This window comes from Ochotona curzoniae, unplaced genomic scaffold (assembly GCF_017591425.1).
Source record: "Ochotona curzoniae isolate NIBS_2020 unplaced genomic scaffold, NIBS_Ocur_1.0 contig_2699, whole genome shotgun sequence".
Classification (NCBI taxonomy): domain Eukaryota; kingdom Metazoa; phylum Chordata; class Mammalia; order Lagomorpha; family Ochotonidae; genus Ochotona; species Ochotona curzoniae.
In genome coordinates, this window is record NW_024465561.1 from 2,638,345 (window position 1) to 2,659,906 (window position 21,562).

Genomic DNA, 21,562 nt, shown 5'->3' on the forward strand with positions numbered 1-21,562 from the left:
TCGGCAGGAGGCCCCGCCCCCTGGCCCTTCGCCTTCCTCTGCGCCAATCAACGAAGGTTACAAGCTTCTTGCCAATAGGGGCGCGGTACCCGCTTGCAGTCACTTCCGGAGGCGGTCCTTTGAAAACCCACCTCTTCCCCATGGGCTGGCCGTCTTCTATCACGTGATCGTTACGGGGGCGGGCACGTGCTGCAAGTGCTCCCACGTGACAGGGCGGGACGGCGTGTGGGAGCCGCCATTTTGCGCCACAGAAAGTCGCGTTTTATTTTAGAAACGTCCCGTTCCTTGTCGTGGTGGTGTCCAGACTGCCCCCGGGCCTGGGTTCTCCCCCACACAGATGTTTCCTGTGGCCTTCTAGTTCCAGGATCTGCGCCCCAGCTAGGCCTTGTTCCCTTCCGGCTTGACCTGTTGACCCCTCGCGTTAAGGTCAGCTGGAAAGGGGCTGGGTTCCCCTGTACTAGCCCCGGGCTCGCATGTGTAGGCCCTTTCCTCCGGGTCGTGTCCTGACTCGCGGGCGTCCCTCTGCAGCCCCGAGAATTCACTCCTAAACTTTCCCGGTGTAGACCCAGCTCGCGCCACAGCTCGGGATCCGGACTTTAGTTCCGCGAGACTTGGGTGGTGTCAGGTGTTAGAGCCCTGGCTTCCTAACCCCCGCGTTGACACCTTTGTAAGACTTCATCTCAGAGACTTAAACGTTTTCGTCTCCTGCCCTCAACCTCTCCTGTAGGCCCCCAATATGGCTTCTGCCTGCTCTCCATCCCTGCATCCCCCGGGCTCTCCTCCGAGGACCCCGGAACCTCCACCGCCGAGCACCCCGGACGGGGCTTTTGCAATCCCTCCCCGGAGCCTCCAGGCCCCCGTTCCCCCGCCGCCGCCGCCGCCTCCCCCAATGGCTGCTGCCACCTTGGGGACCTCTCCGCCTCACGTCTTCGGCCTGCAGAAGAGCCGACTCCTGCAGGAGGCCTGGGCGAGGGCCGGCCCGGTCCCGTCGGGCAGAGAGGACGTGAGGAGGCTGCTGAGGCTGCGCAAGGACCGGTAGGGGCCCCGCGCCCCGCGCATACACACGCTGGACACACCCCACCCCCTGCACCCCTTCGCTTCTAGGAACATTGCCTGGACATACAGACAGGTTCTGATGGCTTCAGTCACCAGCCCAGCACAGCCGAAGGCAGTGGGAGCCCCCAGCAGTAAAGGTCCCCCTGCAAATGCCTGTTCCTCTTTGGGCATGCATGGCTGCCCAGGGAGCTAGGCCATTTGTGGGCGGTGGAGGTCCTGCCACCTCGCAGTCTAGGGAGCAGTTCTCTGGCTGTGCCACAGCCAGGCTGGGTCCCTTTCCCCTGCCCAGATGCCCTACTGCAACTAGACCGCGGGAGGGGCGGGGACACACCCTGGTGACCCCCACCCTGGTGACCCCAGCCTGTTTTCTGCCCCAGCTTCCGCAGTGACCTGCAGTGGATCCTGTTCTGCGTCGACCTTCCTTCCTGCATCCAGGAAGGCCCTCAGTAGGTGCCCCAGGCTGGGCTCCCCCAGTGACCATGGGAGGGGGTAAATGGGACAGCCCAGGGAGGGAGAGGTGGGGGGCCCGCGCGGGGACATCAAGGCCACGGTACAGCATGGGAAACAGCTGGACTGCATGAGCAAGGGGATTACCAAACCAGCCTGGGCCATGTCCCCGCCCCATGGTTGTCCACCTCTGTGGGGGACTCTGTCCCACCTGGCAGGGTACGTGGTGGAAGGCCCAGCAGAGCAGGCCTTAGGGCTGAGTTCCCCGGGCCATCCCTCCCCAGGTGTGGGCTGGTGGCCCTGTGGATGGCGGGCACTCTGCTGTCACCCCCCAATGGGGTTCCTCTGGAGAAGTTGGTGCAGGTGGCCATGGAGAGGGGCTACACAGCCCAGGGAGAGATGTTCTCTGGTGAGTGAGGGGGGCTGGCTACTTCACTTGGGCCCTCTGTGCCTTACTCTGTCTACACCACGATGAAGTCCCCATCCCCCAGCAGCCTCTCCGTGTCCCCCCATCCCACAGTGGCCAACATGGGCCGGCTGGCACGGGAGGCGCTGGGCTGCCAGGCTGAGCTGCTCTCAGGGGGCCTGGGCGGGACCAACAAAGAACTGGTCCTGCAGCACCTGGTCTCCGGACACCCCGTGCTCATCCCGTATCCAAGTGCGGTGCCCGGAACGGAGCGGGGCAGGGGTGGCAGAGGGCAGCCCCCCATCATGCCGTGAGTTTGGCCTTAATGCCAGCACATCAGCTACGATGAGGACTTCAACCACGAGCCGTGCCGGAGGAAGGGCCATAAAGCCCACTGGGCTGTCAGCGCAGGTGGGTGTCCCTGCTCTCCGTGCCCACCTAGTCCCCGGGGACTCGTTCACCTTCACCCTGCCAGGCCATGTGTGCCACTCGCCTCCCTGGGGCTAACTGAAAACCTGTTGGGAGGCAACAGGTGTCCCGAGTGTCTGCCCAGGGCTCAGGCTTGTAGGGTCAGGTGGGCGCTGGGCCCAACCCCGTCCAGGCTCTGAGTTTGCGCAACAGGGCGCCTCTCTGGCCTCCATTTGAGATCTGAGAGGATGGGAGCTCCCTGGGAGCAGCGCCTGTCATGGGGCGTGTCCCCGTGAGTGTTTGTGATTCCATCTCTGCCCACGTGCCTACCTGGGGTCAAGGCCACAGGGCGCTGCAGGTGCCCCTCTGGTCACTCCTGGACAGTGGGAGGCGAGCAGTATCCCCATGCTGGCCGTGCTGTCTGCGACTTCAGAGCAGGTGCTAACAGCATGCCTATGATCCCCACTGACCTCCCCGTGGCCTAGGGACCAGCAGGTCCTCGTGGGCAGCTATTGACACCCTGTTTCCCCCAGGAGTCCTGCTGGGTGTGTCTCACACGCCAAGCCACAGCTACACCGAGGACCCTGAGCTGCCTGGCCTGTTCCACCCGGTGTCCGGTATGCCCTGCCAGCTACTGGTCCTGCCAGGGGAGGTTGCCCCAGGAGCCACTTATCTTCTCTGCAAGCAGGGCAAGAGTTGGAACTACCAGCTGTGGGACTATGACCAGGTCCAGGAGAGCAACCTGCAGCTCACTGACTTCTCGCCCTTGCGGGCTGCCGACGGCCAGACATACGTGGTGCCCACTGGTGGGGTGCAGGCCGGCCTCTGTGGCCAGGCCCTGCTCCTCAGGCCACGGGACTCCAGCCCGTAGCTGGAGCTGTCACTGCTTGGAGCGTTCCAGTCTGTCCCTTAGGGCCTTCAGCAGCTTGAGCACTGCCTGGCCCCACCTGGGAGGAACCCCTCAGACCCCACACCCCGTGCACTGCACCTGGACATCACGTCTACCCCTTCCGCGCCTGAGCCACTGCCACCCTGACCCCTGCCTGCCTGCCAAGTCAGCTTGCTGCTCAGCTCGACTCACATACCATACCCTCAGGGAAGGCCCCCTCGGCTTCAAGCTGGGCACCCCTGCCCCAGGCAGCCTCAGGTGTGACCTCTGCTCACCAGCTCAGCAGCTCCGGCCTTGCAAGGAGCTACTAGATGCCACCCGTTGGACAGATGGCAAGACTGAGGCCTGGAGGGTGGCCAATGGCCTCAGGTCATATGGCTGACAGGTGGCAGGGCCAGAATTCAAACCAGACTTGGCTTGCCACAGCCAAGCCACCTGCTACGCCTTGAACTCCCTGGTGCTGACCACAAACTGCTTTGTCTGTAGTCACAGACCCATGTGAAAGGCATACATCTAGTAATTGGTAGAAAATGAGATTTTTAAAATTTATTTTGATAGAAACACCTCTGAAATCCACACAGGGTCGGCGTTTCCATGGCCTTTCTGGAGCTCCCTCCTGTGCCTGGGTTTCAGCATTTTTGCACCAGAATAAACGTAGCCTTTTGAATAATGTGTGTGTGTGTGTGTGTGTTTTTGTGTGTGTGTGTGTGTTTTTGTGTGTGTGTGTGTGTGTGTGTGTAACAGAGAGGCAGAGAATTAGTTTAACGAGTACCTGTCTCCTCCATCCTGTAAGGTGGGGTATGCCTGTCCCAGCACCCAGCCGAGGATCTCCTAGGTAGCCACCTGGGGGGCAGGTCCTCCCCACTGGGTGACGTGAGAAAAGGGGTCCTGGGGGGAGGGCTGTCCCCATGTTATCCAGCATAGAGCCAGACCCAAGCAGGACAGTTCAGTGGGTGCCATGTGGGGAGGCCATGGCTTGCTTCCCCATCCCATGGCTGCCCAGCACTGGGGTGCAGTCATAAGCCTGAGCTTACACCCCCACACTGGGAGGCGCAGGAAAGCCCTCAGCCCTCCTGTGGCCAGCCCTGGCTGACACTACCCTCAGATAGTGTATGGGTGGGGAGGGGCTGGGAGGCCATCACCATGCCAGGGGAGAGGCATGTGCTACCTGAGCCCACCCTCCAGGGATGGGAGGCCCAGCACAAGTGGGGTATACCCCAGGGTCTAGGAGTCCCTGCCCTGGTCAGGGCCACAGCTGCACGTTCCCCTGCAGGAGCCTTAGGTCCAGGCACTGTAGTCTGCCAGGAGGAAACACACAGGGACCATGTGTCCTGGCACAAAGGACAAAGTCCTGGGGCTGAAGGTGCCAGAGGGCAGAGTGCGGCTGCTGGTCCGCAGAATCCACGGGAGGAGCACACCAGCCCTGGCAGGGCAGCTGGCCGGGGAGCCCCACCCTCGGCCCGCCTGCAGCACCGACCCTAGGCCAGAGGCGACACTCTGTGCGCGCAGTGTCCTCACTAAATCAGGAGACAAGTGGCTCTTGCATTTGATCATGAGCGACGCTGTGGTCCTCACGGTCACGCCTGCACCCTCTAACAGCTGAGGTGGGCTCTTGGCTGGTGTCGTTCAGTGGAGGCTGCCGGTGGCCCCTCCGTAACCTGTGGTCCGGGGACTGATCTGGTTCGGCTGGCTGGCATGACCTCGCCTGCACGTGTTGTGGTATCGTGGAGGCCTTCAACCTCTCCCATCCTGGAGGTCGCTGCCCCACTTGCCACACTCAGGCCCCCGTTGCATGTGGGGTTCCTCTGGCTGGAGCGGCCCCATCCGGTGAATGAGCCAGGCATGCTGGGAGGGTCAGCTACGGGCCAGCCCCTGTAGGAGGTGGATCATGTTGTCCAGGCCCCACAGGTAACCATCCTCATGGTTGCCCTCGGCCCAGGGCAGTCGGTGGCTGAGGGTCTGGTGGGCAGGCAGGGCCACTGTCTTGCCGAAGTCAATCATCCACACCTTGGCCAGGCCCGAGCGGTCGTGCACAAAGAGCAGGGAGCTGCCCACCACCTGCAGGGGAGAGCCGGGGAGATCACGGCGGGGCGGGTGGCTGCCCGCAGGAACCCTGAAGCTGAGGCACCTTGGCCCACACCACGCTCCGCCTGCGGTGGAGAGCCGCGGTCACAGCGGTGGTGGGGGTGGGGGGAGGCTGCCCGCAAGAATCCCAGAGCTGAGCTGCCTCAGCGCCAGGCTCCACCTGCCCGCTGCGGCTCAGGAAGCGGGGGCTGGGAGCCCTGTGTGGTTGTGCCTCCTCAGATACAAAGTGAGATTCACAGTCCTCAGTGGATGCCACAGTTAGCAACAGCAGCTGCTTCCCCTTTGCCTACCTGCAGGTGTGCAAGACTCCCTTTTTCTAAATCAGGTATCAAGCCCCACTGCTCCCAAATAGCTCTACCCTGGGTAGGTGGGCAGCAGTTGACAGGCAGAGCATGGGGCTGGCGCGGTGGGGTAGCATGCTAATCCGCTGCCTGCAGTGTGGCATCCCCTATGGGCACTGCTTCATCTCCCAGCTGCTCCACTTCTGATCCAACTCCCTGCTTGTGGCCTGGGAGAGCAGCAGAGGATGACCATACTGCTGGGGCTCCTGCACCCAGGTGGGAGAACTAGGAAGCTCGAGCTACTGGCTTTGGACAGGCCAATCTGGCCATTGCAATCAGATGGGGAGGGAACCAGAGGATGGAAGACCCCACCCTCCACCTCCATCTCAACCTTTCTAATTCTTTCAAGTAAAAATAAGTCTAAAAAAAACAAAAACAAAAGAGGCAGTGTGTGCCCAGTGAGGACAGCCTGGAGTGGCCAGGAAAATGGAAGTACCTATTTGGCTGTGAAGGCTCACATTTTAAATGTGGCAAATTAATATTCAAAATGTTGGGTTGGGCTGGCAGGCAAAACCAAGCATGAAGGCAGCAGTCCTGTGCATTCCCAGGTGTCCACTTTGCCACTTTTGTCGCAGGTCTGAAGGCCTTGTCAGAGTGACACTTGGTAAAAGCAAAGACACTAACAGCAGCCGCACACACAGGCATGGGGGGGCAGGTACAGCTGTGACCTCCTCCCGAAGGCACGGAGCCCGAGGCCTCCGGAACAGCCGGCCAGGGAGGGGCAGGGTTGGGTCCTCAGACTCTCGGGCCAGCCAGTGACATCAGGAAGAGGCAACAGGGAGACCAGAGGGTTGTGACCAGCTCAGACTTGGGGACACAACCCCAAGAGGCACAGTTGGGCAGGGAAGGGAGACTGCAGGTGCAGAGCCATCCCTGTAGGTCACCTGAGAGACATACTGGTGAGAGCCTCCCCAAGGCCTTCAGGCCTGGGCAGCCCTGGGATTGTGGGGGGCAGAAGCAGGTGGCAGAGTCATATGCCCAGAGTGGTCCTCAATCCAGCTCCGGAACCCTCTCTCCACTGAGACACCCTCGATGGCGTCGCACAGGTGGGTGCCTCCTTCCCCCGGCTGCGGCCGCTGTCACCCACAGCGTCCTCTCCGTGCCACACCCCCCTCCCGCCCCCAGACCGGGGACCTGCAGACGGCACAGTGGCCGGAGCTCGCACCTCGTGAGTCCTGAAGAAGGGGGACTGCTCCAGAGTGTCGCGGAGCTGCTCCAGGCGGGCCACGTACTTTCTCTGTGTGTTGAAGGAGGGACCGTAGTGAGTCGCTTGCCCCAGTGCAGTGAGCGGCACCCAGCCAGGATGGGGCAGCAGGGTGGAGGCACTGCAGTGTGGTAGCCTAGTTACATCCTCCTCCTCACCCCCCCGAACCTGAGCACCTCCCCACAGCCCGTTCATCTTGGCCTGGTCACATGATTTGCTGGACTCCAGCAGAACATGGCAGGAATGGCAGTGGCCATTCTGAGCCCCAGTGTTATGAGGTCTTACGTATTCCCTTGCTCTTCGTCCTTTGATTTTACTGTGAGAACAAACCCTGCTTTGCCTGCGGATCTTGAGCCATATTCGGTCCAGCCCTCAGGCCAGGCAGTGAGCTGGGGCAGGCATCTGGTGCAGTAGTTAACAAGCACCTTGGAAGGCCAGTCGTGAGACAGCATGCCAAGCCTCCCCTGTAACACCTGCATCCCATCAGAGTACCAGCTCCAGGCTCTACTTCCCATCCAGCTCTCTGCTAAGGCAGCACAAGATGCCCCAAGTCCCTGAGTGCCCGCTGCCCACATGAGTGACCTGGATGGAGTTCCAGGCTCCTGGCTTCAGCCTGGTCCAGCCTTAGCACTTGAGGCCAAACCAGCAGATAGAAGATCTCTCTGCCTCTCTCCCTCTTTCTCTGTAATTCTGCCTTTCAAATAAAGAAACCACTTGGGACACCGCATCTCATACCAGAGTGCCTGGGTTTCCACCCGGCGCAGCTCTGATTCTGCTTCCCAGTGGTACACATGTGGGCGGCAATAGGTAATGGCTGCGATTCTAGGCTCCTGGCTTCAGCCCGGTCTAACCATGTGGGCCGCCCAGCCCCAGCCAGCCCCTGGGCGTCCCCAGCACAAGCAGGGCCACCCAGCCCCAACCAGCCTGACTCTCTAGGAGCGGCCATGTCCTGGCCAGGTCCTGCACTCACCAAGACCCCGGGGTCTCTATCCACAAAGTCCTCCAGCACCTGGGTCACCTGCTCCAGCGCCTGCGTCTTCTTAAAGTTGGTGTTGCAGGTCCCATCAGCCTTCTGCAGGACAAAGGACGGGGACAGTCCTGTCACACCTTCCCTCCCCCGGCCCCCCACTAGCCCCCGGCTGCCCAGTGGCCCTCACAGCTGCTTGCTGTTCAGGAACAGCCAGGCCACCTGCCTGCTGCAGCACATAGCCAAGGAACCAGGCCTCCCACACCTGACCGAGCCCTCCACTGGCTGTGCTGGGTGTCAGTGGGATGTAGGGGGCAGGGTTAGGGGGTGTGGTAGACTTGTTTTTTTTATTGCAACTTGGCTACTCTCTAGTTTGGCCATCCTACCCTAAGCAAGTGCTTCACCTGTCCCAACCTCGGTTTGCTCATCTGGAAAGCGGGGAGCATGTTGGTCCCTACATCCTAGATGCAGGTGGACCCCGTGTGTGCTACACAGCATGCGGGCATGGGCTGGGCGCACTGCTGGGGTTGGACAGTGTCCCAGAGAGGCCTCCGAGTGCTTCTGCCACATGGTACCAGGTGCTGCTACGGGGGTCCTGGTGACGTGGAGGGAGCAGGACAGGCAGTCAGATGAGGGAGGCAGGGGTCGCTTGAGGCCATCACCTGGGGACGCAGGAGCAATGGAGGAGGAGAGGGAGCTATGAGGAGATAAGGAGGGGGATCCCGATGTAGTGTCAGAGAAATCAAGGAGGGCCTCCTTGAGGAGGCCACATCTAAAGCAGACAGGAAAACGGCTGCAGGTCAACAAGGGGAAGCCCAGGGAAAGGGCAGAGAAAACTACCTGAGGCACCCTGAGCTCTTCCTGAGCGCCCTGGAGAGCCACGGAGGGTTCTGGCCAGGAGGACATTGTGGAATTCGCAGCTCAGGAGGCCATGCAGGCAAGGCCTTGGGGACATGTGGCAGGACAGCACCCATGAAGGGGGCTTGGTGGGGGGCGGGCTTTTCCGTGTGGTGGGTTAAACTGCTGCCTGCAGTGCCAGCATCTCATATCATGACAGTGATTCGAGTCCCAGCTGCTCCACTTTCAGTATAGCTCCCTGCTAATGTACCTGGGAGGGAAGTGGGACATGGCTCAAGTGCTTGGGAGCTTGCACTCACATGGGAGACCCAGAGGGGGTGCCAGGCTCCTGGCTTTGGCCTGGCCCAACCCTGGCTGTTGCAGCCATTTGTGGAGTGAAGCAGTGATGGGAGAGCTCTCCAGCTCTGAAACTTTGTCTTCTAAATACAGTTTAAAATCTTTAATAATAATAATAATAGAACCAGAGTTTAGCGTATAGCCTTTGCCTCAGTCGTCTCACTTCCAGAAAGCTAGTCGGGAGCTGAGCCGGCACACCTGTAAAATGTCTTGTGCCCACGACTCGCTGCGGTACTGCAGTGACAGGAAATGGACACCTTCTGGGGGTCCATCCCCAGGGCACCTTGCCACATCCACAAAGATGCCCACCTGGCGGGTAAGAGGCCGATTCTCTGTGGAAATGCCATGGAGAACCCTCAAGGGCACAGGGACAAAGCCCAGTGGGTGTGTGCCAGGCCATGGTGCGCAGCACAGACACCAGCCCCTGGCGGGCAGCTCCTGTAAGCACACAGGGCAGGACCACAGCAGCTTAAGATGCTGTCATTCTGATGTCTGACCTTGGGGACCAGCGACTCAAACGAGGGCACTTGGCCTATAGGGCACAGGGACCAGGTCACTGGGGAGAGGGACGAGGCCACAGGGTTTGGGGAGGGGAGACCGGGGAGGCAGACACAGAAGGAGCTGGAATGAGCCCCAGCCACAGGATGGAGAGTCAGGAGATGCCTGTCAGATGGACACGTCCTCGGCTCTTCCCCCATCACCCGTGTGCCCCAGGAGGCCCTGCCTCAGACCTAGTTCAGGGCCCTGTAGGGACCGGCCAGACAGCTCCTGGTCTCACCTTAACGCCCTCGATGCGGAAGCCCAGGGTGGATGTGGAGCTGGCAGCCTCCCGCCACTGCATGTAGCGGGGCTTGGTGACGGCCCCCTGCGCATGCTCCTCGGGCGTGGGGGCCCCGGGATCCACGGCCACCATCTTCTCGTACATGTCCCTGCGGGGCCGGGGACGTTCCCGTGCCTTCACCAGCTCCTCCTCCAGGTAGGTCCTAGACACAGGGGCAGGGGATGGGAGGGTGGGGACAGCAAGTGAGCAGATCTGTGAGCAGAGTGCACGCAAGACACACACACGCACACCCTAATACACCAGGCTTAGGAGGTGGACGCCGTGCCACACTGAGGGGCACGGGAATTCTCTACAACAAACAGTGAGGGGTCCACAGGACACACACCGGGGGCAAGCTGAAGCCCACGCCCCATCTCCCACAGCACACAGGAGTGTTAGGTCTAGCCAGGTTGTGAAACAGAATGTGAGAGTTAAAGCAATGAAGCTTATAGAAAAAAAAAACCAGGAGAGCATCTTCATGTTTTTGGAGTAGACAGGCTTCTTTTGTTTTTACTTTAAGCTTATTTTATTTCACAGGCAGAGTTACAGAGGGAGGGAGAGACAGAATCCTCCGTCTGCTGGCTCACTTGCTGGAGGCTGCAACAAGGAGGGCTGGGCCAGGAAGTTCTGCCAGGTGCCCCATGCGGATGGTAGGGTCGCAAGCACTTGAGCCATCTTTCCCTGGCACGTCATCAGGATATTGGATAGCAAGTGGAGCAAGCTAGAAATCAAATCAGTGCCCACATGCACAGAGGGTGATTTAACCCACTATGCCATCTTGGCCCCACGTAGACTTTCCACTAACACTTCTTAGAGCCAACACTGGAGCACAGTGGGTAACGCTGTGGTGTACAACGCCAGCATCCCATAGGGGCGTCAGTTTGCATCCGGGCTGCTCCGCTTCTGATCCAGCTCCCTGTCAACAGCCTGAGAAAGCAGCAGAGGATGGCCCAGATACTTGGTACTCTGTTATCCACGTGGGAGACCTGGAAGAGGGTCCTGGCTCCTGGCTCCTGGCTTGGCTTAGCTCTGGCACTTGCTGCCATTTGGGGAGCGATGTTTGCCATGGTGAGCAGAGGGAGGGGAGCTGGCTTTGAGCCTGGTGCATCCCTCTAACCTCAGGCTGTGACCCAGGAGGACGCCCCATAGGCAACGGTGTCACTGCTGTACCAATGACAGACAGAAACCAAATTCCCCACGAAATAAGGGCCGAAGCAACCCCCGCTTCAGCTTCCATGTTAAAACTCGCTTGCATGTCTCTTCCTGGCTTTTTCTCTCCTCTCATGTGTCTTTCTGTTACCTGGGGAAGGAAAGCCCATGACCATGGTTCCCTGGAATAAAGGCCATCTAAATTCTTTCCTGTTTGCGGCTGATGTGTTCCTTCCCGGGTAGTCCTGGCTCTCCCTCTGTCTCGCTTTCTGTAACTCTGACTTTCAGACTGTAGTAAAATACATATTTTTTAAAAATATTTTTGTTTATGAAAAGATACCAGTAAGAGAGTGAACTGGGATAGCTGAACAGAAAGACAGTGGGGTGTGTGTGTGTATCCAACAAAATACCTCTATCCAAAATACATTAAAAAAATCACCCAGCAAAAATAGAAAGGCAGGGGCCCGATGTGGTAGCTTAGCAGCTAAAGTCCTTGCCTTGAATGTGCTGGGATCCCATATGGGCACTGTTCTAATCCCGGCGGCCCTCGCTTCCCATCCAGCTCCCTGCTTGTGGCCTGGGAAAGCAGTTGAGGATGGCCCAAAGCCTTGGGACCCTGCACCTGCAGGCCCCTGGCTCCTGGGTTCAGATTGGCTGAGCTCTGGCCGTTGAGGCCACTCAGGGAGTGATTTAGCAGACAGAAGATCTTCCTCTCTGTCTCTCTGTATATCTGACTTTGCAATAAAAATAAATAAATCTTAAAGAAAAAAAGAAAAAGAAAACCACTAGAAAGACAGGAGCAGGCGTCCAGCCCAGCAGTGAGCCGTCCACACCCACAGTGTAATCAGCGTGGTCAACGCCAGCCCTGGCCCCTGGCTCCAGCCTCCTGCAGCCCCGGGAGGACAGCGGTGACGGCTCCAGTGACAGCATTCCCACTACCCACGTGGGAGAGCTGGACTGAGTTTCTGGATCCTGGCTGCAGCTCCTGGCCTCTGGCCAGTGCAGTGAGCCAGCCCACGGGTGTTCTCTGTCTCCCTATGAGAGGCCAACCCAGTAGAAAACACCGGTAAAAGATTCAAACAGGCATTTTTCAAGGATGATTCGTCAAAAGCCAATACACGTTCTAGAAGATGCTCAATGTTGTTAGTTGGCAGGAAAAGGAGTCACCACTATCCACCCATCAGAACGGCTGGAATGAATGAGATCAACTGTGCTAAGAAGGGGTGAAGCGTGGAGCCGCGGGGCCTCCCATATACTCCTGGGGGGGCACACACAGAAACAGTCACTCCGCAAACCTGCACGAGTCTGTCCATGTCCCCATCCTCCCTCCGCCCCGACCCGAAGGCTGCCCCAGTCCCACCTACTGCCCATCTTGCAGTCCATGATGGAGGGGCCTTCGAAATCGGCTAGGAGATCTTCCATCTGGTTGAAGGCTTGGCCGTCCCGCTGCACCGTGCCATAGTAGGTTGGCACAAACGGCCGCAGCGGGTCTTCCATCAGCTGCTCCAGGCTGCGCTGCTCACACTGACAGAAGCGTTTCAGAATCCGCCCGTCCTCTCCCGCCTCGAAGTTCCCTGCATGGGTGGGTGGGTGGCCACAGGTAATGGGATCAGTGAGAGGGTCAGCGACCACATGGGGTTGTGGGGGGGAAGCACCCCAGCCCCTCCCCCGGCCTTGTGTGCCAACTTCCTGGCGCCACCATCTGGTGGGCTGACCCTCCTGTAAAGATGGACATCCCCTAGGGGCGTTGGTTCTTGCACTGGCTGCTCCACTTCCCATCCAGCTCCCTCCTTGTGGCAGTCAAGGACAGCCTAAAGTCTCGGGAGCTTTGCACCAGAGTGGAAGACCTGGAAGAGGTGTCTGACTTCAGGTTAGCTCATTTGTGGCTAACTTTGGGTGGGAGTGAACCAGCAAATGGGAAGAGTATCTTTCTGTAAATCTTTCTGGCCAATTAAGAAAAAAAAAAAAAAAAAGCCTGGCATGCAGAAATGATAGATAATCCCAAGTTTTTCTTGCAGTAGTTACTCTCTTCCAAAACTGGATGCAACAATGTCTTCCATTCCACATGCTCACCTACAATTTCCCTGCTAAGTACGGCCTTGCCCTGTGACCTGGGAGGCGTTTATGGCAGCACTGATTCTGCGAGGCTCCAGAGTCCAGGGCCGCTCAAGGCACGAAAGTCTTCACTTCCTTGTTGGCTGGGATGTGGCCCATGCCCTCCCAAGTTGCTGGGTAAGAAATCTTTTCCTCTGAGGCTGCCATGGTGTAAGGAAGCCCAAGCAGGTGTGAGGAGAAGCTGCTGGAGGCTTCAGGCCTGCTGAGACCTCGGCCCTAGGCAGCAGCAGTATACCCAACCCCCGAAGGGATGCTTCCAGCATCCTGGCTGAGTTCACAGATACCAGGAGCTGTGACAAGTCTCTCCTGCCCTCCTCCTCTGAATTCTCCACTCAAGGCTCATGAGGGTAACAGAGTGGTGCTTTTAATCCACGTTTTGTTTTGTCATTGCTTTTGTTTTTGGAAAGGCAGATGTATACAGAGAAGGGACAGAGAAAGATGTCCCAGCCATTAGTTCACAAGGGCCAGAGATGAGCCAATCCGAAGCCAAGAGCCAGGAGCTTCTCTGGGTCTCCCACACAGGTGCAGGGTCCCAAGGCTTTGGGCTGTCCTCGACTGCTTTCCCAGGCCACAGGCAGGGAGCTGGATGGGAAGCGGGGCCACCGGGATTAGAACCGGCGCCCGTATGGGATCCCGGCGCTTGCAAGGCGAGGCCTTTAGCCATGAAGGTTTTGAATTGTTACTCACTGATCCTGTTGACAGGGACAGGTGGAGAGAGCATGCCCTCCCGGATTCACTCCCCAGCTGCCCACAGTGGCTGCCACATGGAGCTGGGGACTCAGTCCTCGGGGGGCAGGAACCTAGTCATCACTTGCTCCATCAGCCAGTCTGTTGAGCAGGAAGCTGAAGCCGGGAGCCAAACCCAGGTGGTCCGGTGCAGAACATAGCACCGCAACACACTCGGCCACTTCCCGCTGCGTGCTCAGCTACTGTGAGGCTTGGGGTTCAGTTCCTACGCTCAGTAACAGAGCACACAGAGATGGCAGTCGCATGTTCACACAGCAGGCCTTGGGTGCAAGGATGAATGGGGCACACAAGGTCCTGCTGTCTCCCTTTCTTGACAGGCATGCTTTTTTAGTCTAGCCTGCTGCCTGGTGCATACGTGCGTAAGTATTTGGAAAGATACAGAGAGAAAGGGCCCAGCACGGTGGCCTAGCAGCTAAAGTCCTCCGCTTAAAAGTGCCAGGATCACATTTAGGTAGGTGCCAGTTCTAATCCAGGCAGCTCCACTTCCCATCAGGCTCCCTGCATGTGGCCTGGGAAAGACAGTCCAAAGCTTTGGGACCCTGCACCCACGTGGGAGACCCAGAAGAGCTCCTGGCTCCCGGCTTCGGATCGGCACAGCACCAGCCATTGCAGTCACTTGGGGAGTGAATCATTGGAAGGAAGATCTTCTTCTCTGTCTCTCATCCTCTCTGTGTATCTGACTTTGCAATTAAAATAAAGTAAATCTTAAAAAAAAAAAAAGTTACAGAGAGAGAGAGAATTTCATTACATCCCAGGTGCTCACAATATCCAGGGCTGGGCCGGGCCTCTGTCCTGATCTCAGGGCTCCCACACGGGAAGCAGGGGGCCCATGGCCTCGAGGCCTCCGTGTCCTGCTGCCTCCCGAGCTGCATGTTCTCAGCAGGAAGGCGGAGGCCACGCGCAGCTGAGACCGCTACGGAACGTGGGCATCTCAGGTGACATCTTACCCACTGCCCCAGATGTCCCTTTCACCATCCGCATTGCGTGGCACACAGCTGTCCGCAGGTGTCCGTGCGTTGCCCAGGGGCTGCCTCAGCAGAGAGCTGAGCGCCTGCTACAGCAACGGTAAGGCTTACAGCACCCCAGGTGCCCCTGGTCCAGCCCTGACGGGCAGCACCCCAGGCCGGCCACCGAGCTGCTATGTGCTGGGGGAACCCGCCATTCCTGCCTAGCAGGTGTTAATTCTCTACAGCCACTTAGGGCCGGGGCAGACCGGCTGCTGTTAGCTATTTTTTAATCTATTTTTTGTTTACTTTAAAGTCAGAATGACTAGAGAGAGAGAGAAAGAGAGAACCATCTGTTTGCTGGTGTGTTTTCCAACTACTCACAACAGCCCAGGCTTCTGGAGGCCAGAACTCCATCTGGGTCTCCCTCGTGGGTGGCAGGGGCCTGTGCACTTGAGCCACCATCTGCCACCTCCCAGCATGTGTCAGCAGGGAGCAGATGGCAGGCAGGGCAGCCAGGACTGGAACCAGCCTCCCCTGCCTTGAGATGTGGCATCGCAAGCAGAAGCCCGGCTTACACGGCCAGTGTACTGTCCTCTGGACCCGGGATTGTAGTGTCCATTTATGAGGGGTCTGCATCTCAACCTTGACAAACATTTTGGTGTGAACTCATCAGCTAACCCTTGCGGGGGAAGGCAGATGAGTTCCCTATCAGCAGATGGCAGAACTGAGACCCAGGGTCACCCACTCACATACAAGTCCCATCTAGGGTTGGGGCCCAGAGTCACGGCTCCCCTCCGCACCAGAGAGACACAAAATAGCCCCCAGCCCCTGATATGGCAGTGTCCAGGCCTCCCACCACAGCCCCCGGACAAAGGGGGTCACCCACTTGGCTACGGAGAGACCAGAAAGCAGCCATTTTGCTGGCCTGGGCGTCTCACTGGGCGCATCCACGCAGCGCCCCGACTCTCACCTGCGTGTCCTGAAAGCTGGACCCAGGGGTAGTGTTTCCGGAAGGAGACCACGAAAGGTGAATACTTCAGAACTGTCTTCAACTTTTTCCATGGTTTGCTCTGGGAAGTGCAAAACGGGGAGGGGTCAGGGCAGGTGCCAGAGAGGGAGGGGCTGGCATGCTGCCAGGGGGCGAAAACAACGTGGCCTGAGATCTTCCCAGGGTCAGGGGCTTCCTGGGGTCGCTGTGTTAAACCCTGGCCAAGGGGAGGGGTGGGATATGAACCCCACTAAGTTTACCCATCATGAGATTTCCCAGAGGCCAGAGCAGGGAGGGGGAATGGGAAGAGAGTCTCTGCTTGCTCCCTTTGCCACCCTTCTCTCCATTCCCATGCCACTGTGCCCAGCTTGGGGATGAACACAGTCTTGGCTTCCTTGTGGGCACAGACAACCCCCCAACCCCACGCCACACTCGCAAAAAGCTCAGAGCCCCCTAAGCCAGGTCAGACTTCCTGGAAAAAGCGACAGAGGCAGGAGCTGATGACGGAGATAGGCCAGCGCAGACACACAGAGGCCGAAGTGACGACAGAGAAGGAACACAGCCGTCCCAAGAGCCCCAGCGCTCTGTCCTTCCAGAACCTTCCCCACCCTCTGGAGCCGAGGTCACTGGCTTCCCCTGGCCTGTGGCCTGGGAAGTGGAACTCTTTGAAGCGAGTGTGGGACTCACGCTAGGTCATTCCCCTATTGAGGGGGCTGAGGGTGGCAAGAGGGCTAGGAGCCCTCTGGGCTAGGCCAGGCCAACAGAACCCCTCATGTGTCCCTCCCGCCTGCGTGGTACCCATGGAGCACAAGCAGGGCAGCAGCAAACAGAACGGCGGGATTGAGCCCCGCTACATGTGGCCACAGCCCAGAGCTTCCCGAGCCGGGCTCTGGCGACCTTCTCTGAGAGGGGCTCGTGGGGAGGCAGGGTGCTGGATGGTTCGCAGAGCATCTGACACGAGGCCAGAAAGTGACCCTCAGTGCACCTTCACCCGCCCCCAATCCTGAAAACCATCAGGCAGCAAGCGGGTGGCTCTCGAGACTCCTGAGGGCAAGCCATAGGTCTATCCCATCTCACCGGCACAGGCCTGACCCAGCACACACAGCTGCTGGACAGCAGGCTCCCGAGGGTCAGGGCTGGGGGCAGCACGTGGTCACGCCTGTGTGGCCAGCACAGGCTTTGGCTGCTCCAAAAACATGGCTTGGATTGCAGGGGGGTCAGCTGAGATCATTTTTTTTAAGATTTATTTTATTTTTATTGGAAAGTTAGATATACAGAGAGGAGAGACAGAGAGGAAGATCTTCTGTCCGATATTTCACTCCCCAAGTGAGTGCAACGGCCGATGCTATGCCGCTCCGAAGCCAGGAGCCTCTTCCGGGTCTCCCACGCGGGTGCAGGGTTCCAAAGCCTTGGGTCGTCCTCTACTGCTTTCCCAGGCCATAGGCAGGGAGCTGGACGGGAAGCAGGGCCGCCTGGATTAGAACCAGCTCCCATACAGGATCCCGGGCGTGCAAGGCGAGGACCTTAACCACTGCGCCACCACGCTGGGTCCGAGACCATTTTTAAAATCACAAACAGATTAGGGGTCAATGTGGTGACTCAATATATTAACCTTACTCTGTGTGGTGCCTACATGCCATAAAAGCATTGGTTCATGTCCTGGCAGCTCCACTTCCCATCCAGCTCCCTGCTTGTGGCCTGGGAAAACAGTCAAGGATGGTCCAAAGCCTCAGGACCCTGAACCCGCATAGGACACCTGGAAGAAGCTCCTGGCTCCTGGCTTCGGATCGGCTCAGTTCCGGCCGTTGCAATCATTTGGGGAGTGAGCCAGTAGATGGAAGATCTTTCTCTCTATCTCTCCTTCTCTCTGCAAATCTGCCCTTCAAATAAAAATAGATGTTTAAAAATAAATAAATAGCATAAACAGATGCAGTGCCTTCTCTCGTGTCTCATCCTATATCCGCTTTCTCCAAGTCAGCACATAAGCCGCCTCCTCTTCCATGAAGCCCTCTCCGACACGCATCTCCTCTGGGCTGCCAGTCGCATGCCAACTGCCCTCTCTGCCAGCCAGCCCTGAGCACTGGCTGGGGAGCCTCCTGAGGGCAGTGTTCCAGCCAGGATGTCGGTGAGAAGGAAAGCGGGAAAGGAATAAAGGAAGCTGGGCATTTTGGAGCAAATGGGATTTCAACATGAAGCGAGAGGGAAGTGACGGGATGCTGAGCAGTGGGGACAGGCTGAGCCATACAGAGAGGCAGCAGAGGGATAGAGTGTGCCTGGGCTTGGTGACAGCACGAAGAGTGGTTAGCAGGGGAGAGGCTGCCCAGGGGAGAGCCCTGAGCACCCCGGCCCCCTCCCCAGGAGCTACAAAGCTCTCCGGGAGCTACAAAGGCACCGGGCTGAGGGTGCTGATCAGAGCAGCTTCAAAGCACACCTGGCATCCTGGCTCCAACTCAACCTGGCTGCTCTGTGCCTCAGTTTCCCCATCTGTAAAATGGGGACACACACACACAGCTCCCCAAGCTGTGGCAAGGCCCCAGAGTCACACAGGGAGCACACACACCCCCACACCATGATGGGCAGGGCCTGCTGTGCCTGAGGGGCTGACTCGGCCCAGCCCCTGTCCAGGTGTGTGACCTTGGCCAAGGGACTTGACCTCTCCATGACCCACTGTCCTCATCTCCAAGGGAGAATAGCAGCAGGTGCCCATGGGGGCTGCAGTGTGGTTGGGTTAGTAATGGCTGAGGGCTTAGTGGGGCGAGGCATGTGCCCAGTTGGGCACTGCTGCTGTGGTTGGCTCCCACCCGGCAGCACACATGCCAAGGCGGTGAGAGAGCAGGTGGATGGGGAAAGCCTGGCACGGAGCCCCAGAGGGTCAGCCCCCCCTTCTTCCCCACCCCATGCATGGGTCCAGACACGCAGAGATGGGTCTGTCTCCCACAGCTAGAGCCACACGTGGGAACGGAGGCGTGTGGAGGAGGGGACCTCAGGGCAAACTCCAGCCCAGGACAATGGGAGGCCTGGGCAGGCAAGCTGGCAAGGGCTGTGGCCTCCCAGGTTCACACGGGAGTTGGCTCCTGGAACCTGCCAGGCTGGCCCTCCTGATTCACTGGGGGAGAACCGCACCCAGGCTGGGGCAGCGGGAGGAGACGTAAACAACAGTGGAGGGGTGCTCCTTGGGGGTGTGGCCGCGGGCCGCTGGGCACCACAACCCAGCCTTTCAGGCTTGGGTGGACGGTCCACACAGTCCATTGAGAATGTGATGGAAGCTGGATCTTCTCTTCCCTTTCTAGAAAAAATGTACAAGTGGGCAAAGGGATTGGGAAGGTTTGGGCCGCTCCAGGCCCCAGAAGAAGAAACTGGAGGAGCAGTGTAGAAAGTGCACTTTGAGGGCCTGGCACAATGGCTCAAATGACTAATCCTCCGTCTGTATAAGCCAGGATCCCATATGGGCGCTGGTTCTAATCCTGGCTGCTCCACTTCCCATCCAGTTCCCTGCTTGTGGCCTGGGAAAGCAGTCGAGGATGGCCCAAAGCTTTGGGACCCTACACCCGTGTGGGAGACCTGGAGGAGGCTCCTGACTCCTGGCTTTGGGTTGGCTCAGCTTTAGCCATTGAGCTATTTGAAGAGTGAACCAACAGATGAAAGATCTCTCTGTTTCTCCTTTTCTCCATATATCTGCCTTTCCAATAAAAACAAGCACATCTTTAAAAAGTACACTCTATCGGCTTCTCAGCCTTTCGGCTAAGATCAGCTGTAAAAGACACTCTGTCAGCTGTAAGAGACACTCTGTCTCTCTACCCTGGTATTCTTCAGATTTGAGGGACACAGACTCACAGATGTCAGGGACAGACCAGTGTGAACCCCAGGATGGGAGGATGGGAAAGGAGAAGGCAGGCAGCTAGGAGCCCGTGTGAAGAAATCCTCCTCAGAGAAGGGTGCTCAGCGGATGGGAGAGGCGCAAGGGAGCCCTGCTCGAGCCAGGCGGCCACAGGAGACTGCTGGGCACCAACTCACCCCGGCCCTGTCCTCGGGATCGCTGGCACCTCCATCCCCAGCCACCACGTCCACCACATCGTCCTCCGACTCGTCGAAAGAGGAGGCAGAGGAGAAGCCGCCGCTGCCCACCTCAGCCCGGGACAGGGCTCCCACGGGCTGGGCGTCCGGCTCTGGGGTCTCAGGGGTGATGATGAGGCGGGGTACAGGGCACAGGGGGTTACCCTCCAGGTGCGAGTACAGGTCAGTCACCAACTGCCCAGGTCCTGTGTCTTCCCCTGGCCCAGTGTCGCTGCCAGGATGCTCTCCTACAAGGCAGTCTGTCCCAGGTGCTGTTTGGGGATCCTCAGCAATGCCCCGCTGTGTCCAGGCAGTAGCAGTATCCGGCTGTAGCAGGGGGCCATCGGCGCCAGGTGGCTCCTGGACAGAGGCAGTAGCAGCGCCCACATCTTTGCAAGAGTCATTAGCCCCAAGCTCCGGAGAGACGCAGGTGCTCTCTGAGTTGGACCTGCTGTGCTGAGTCCGCAGGTTCTCGGCCCCGGGCCTGTCCCTGTCCCGCTGAGACTGCAGGTCGGATCTGTGTGGCTCAGGCCAGAGAGTGCCGGCCTCCGTCCAGGGCTCTGCCCCGTGGCTGCTCCCTTCTGACCTGTCGGCCGGCGGCGTCTCGCTGCTGCTGCTGCTGCTGCTGCTGTCCGCTCCCAGGCCGGCGGTCCCCGCTTCGGGCTCCGTGGGGACCAGCCTGGAGCTCTCGGCCCCGGCCTGGGGCCCGCCCCCCTCGGGCCGTCCCGTCGGGCCTCCGGCACCCGGCCCGGCTCGCTGCTGTCCGGGCTGCCTCCGCCGGCCCCCTCGCGGCGCCTCCAGCCCCATGCGGGCCGCCGCCGGCAGCGCCCCAGCTTCGGCCTCGCTCAAGCTCCCTCGGCATGGGCAGCGCCTCATGCCTGCCTGCCTGCCTGCCTGCCTGCCTGCCTGCCTGCCTGCCTGCCTGCCTGCCTGCCTGCCGCCTGGGTCCAGGCTCCGGCCCGACGCGGCCCCTCCCTCCTTCCCCTTTAAATCCAGCGAGGGGTGTGGCCGGGGAGCCCCGACTCACGGGTTCCGGCCGCGGCGTTGCAGCTCGAGCGGCCACGCAGGGGTTAACCGATACTCCTCCTCCTGCTCCTTCAGGGGGAGCCCCGAAGTCCCGCCCCACAGGACGTGACGCACCAAGCGCCGCGGAGGGGGCGGAGCTCCACCTGAGCTCCCGGGGCGGGACACCGATGGCCTCCCGGGGCGTGGCTCACGCGGACTCCGCCCCCTCCGCCCTGGCTCCGCCCTCACCTAGCGGCGTGCTCGCCGCCCGCCAGCGCCCCCTGTAGGTGTGGGGCGCCCCGCTGGCCTTGTAGGGGGATCTCTTCTGCTCCCCTATGACTTGATCCCACGTCCCTACACACTCACGTGACCCGTGACGCGTCAGCCGCGCTTCTGGGTTCTTTTTTATTGCACGCAGGGGGCTCCCTGAGACCTGAGTTCCAGGTTGCCACGAGTGACTTCCTCGCCTTCCTTGAGTCAGCTGAGAGAAATCTGGCTCATCAGTGGGCACGTGCTGCTCTGCACCAGGCCCTCTTCTCTCACGGGGACCCTGAGCCTCACCCTCGTGCCTTCGGAGCCGCAGCGTTGTGGGGTCAGTTGTCCAGGATGTTCTCCCCAGCGCCTACGTCAGACCCTCGCCTTTGGAGGCAGACAGCAGGTGGTTTCTGTCTTAGCTGAGTCACCTGGAGGACGGACACTGGACACAGGCCCAAGGTTCTAGAATGAGTCATGTTTTCCCCC

The 21,562-nt window shown here is 59.3% G+C and overlaps 2 protein-coding genes across 2 annotated transcripts; one reads left to right on the forward strand and one right to left on the reverse strand.

The window, feature by feature from the left end:
* Window positions 1-226: 226 nt before the first annotated feature.
* CUNH19orf54 (chromosome unknown C19orf54 homolog) lies at window positions 227-3,873 on the forward strand. Its single transcript, XM_040976292.1, has 7 exons — window positions 227-426; window positions 728-1,035; window positions 1,434-1,502; window positions 1,788-1,912; window positions 2,024-2,153; window positions 2,250-2,320; window positions 2,851-3,873. Exons 2-7 carry the CDS (start codon window positions 737-739, stop codon window positions 3,186-3,188), a joined length of 1,032 nt encoding a protein of 343 aa, XP_040832226.1. The 5' UTR covers window positions 227-426; window positions 728-736; the 3' UTR covers window positions 3,189-3,873.
* A 587-nt stretch (window positions 3,874-4,460) lies between these two features.
* ITPKC (inositol-trisphosphate 3-kinase C) lies at window positions 4,461-20,692 on the reverse strand. Its single transcript, XM_040976293.1, has 7 exons — window positions 19,778-20,692; window positions 15,746-15,845; window positions 12,327-12,540; window positions 9,776-9,980; window positions 7,807-7,908; window positions 6,798-6,869; window positions 4,461-5,264 (listed from the first exon to the last, which is right to left on the reverse strand). Exons 1-7 carry the CDS (start codon window positions 20,690-20,692, stop codon window positions 5,061-5,063), a joined length of 1,812 nt encoding a protein of 603 aa, XP_040832227.1. The 3' UTR covers window positions 4,461-5,060.
* Between the last annotated feature and the right edge of the window lie 870 nt (window positions 20,693-21,562).

Bases quoted from the DNA above. Each gene is read 5' to 3' on its own strand.
- CUNH19orf54 (XM_040976292.1), top strand. From the start codon at position 737: ATGGCTTCTGCCTGCTCTCCATCCCTGCATCCCCCGGGCTCTCCTCCG. The intron at 1,913-2,023 runs GTGAGTGAGGGG...CCCATCCCACAG, and splicing joins CCAGGGAGAGATGTTCTCTG to TGGCCAACATGGGCCGGCTG. The intron at 2,154-2,249 runs GTATCCAAGTGC...CCAGCACATCAG, and splicing joins GGACACCCCGTGCTCATCCC to CTACGATGAGGACTTCAACC.
- ITPKC (XM_040976293.1), bottom strand. From the start codon at position 20,692: ATGAGGCGCTGCCCATGCCGAGGGAGCTTGAGCGAGGCCGAAGCTGGG. The intron at 12,541-15,745 runs GTGAGAGTCGGG...CCACCCATGCAG, and splicing joins CCAGCTTTCAGGACACGCAG to GGAACTTCGAGGCGGGAGAG. The intron at 9,981-12,326 runs GTGGGACTGGGG...CCCTGTGTCTAG, and splicing joins GACTGCAAGATGGGCAGTAG to GACCTACCTGGAGGAGGAGC.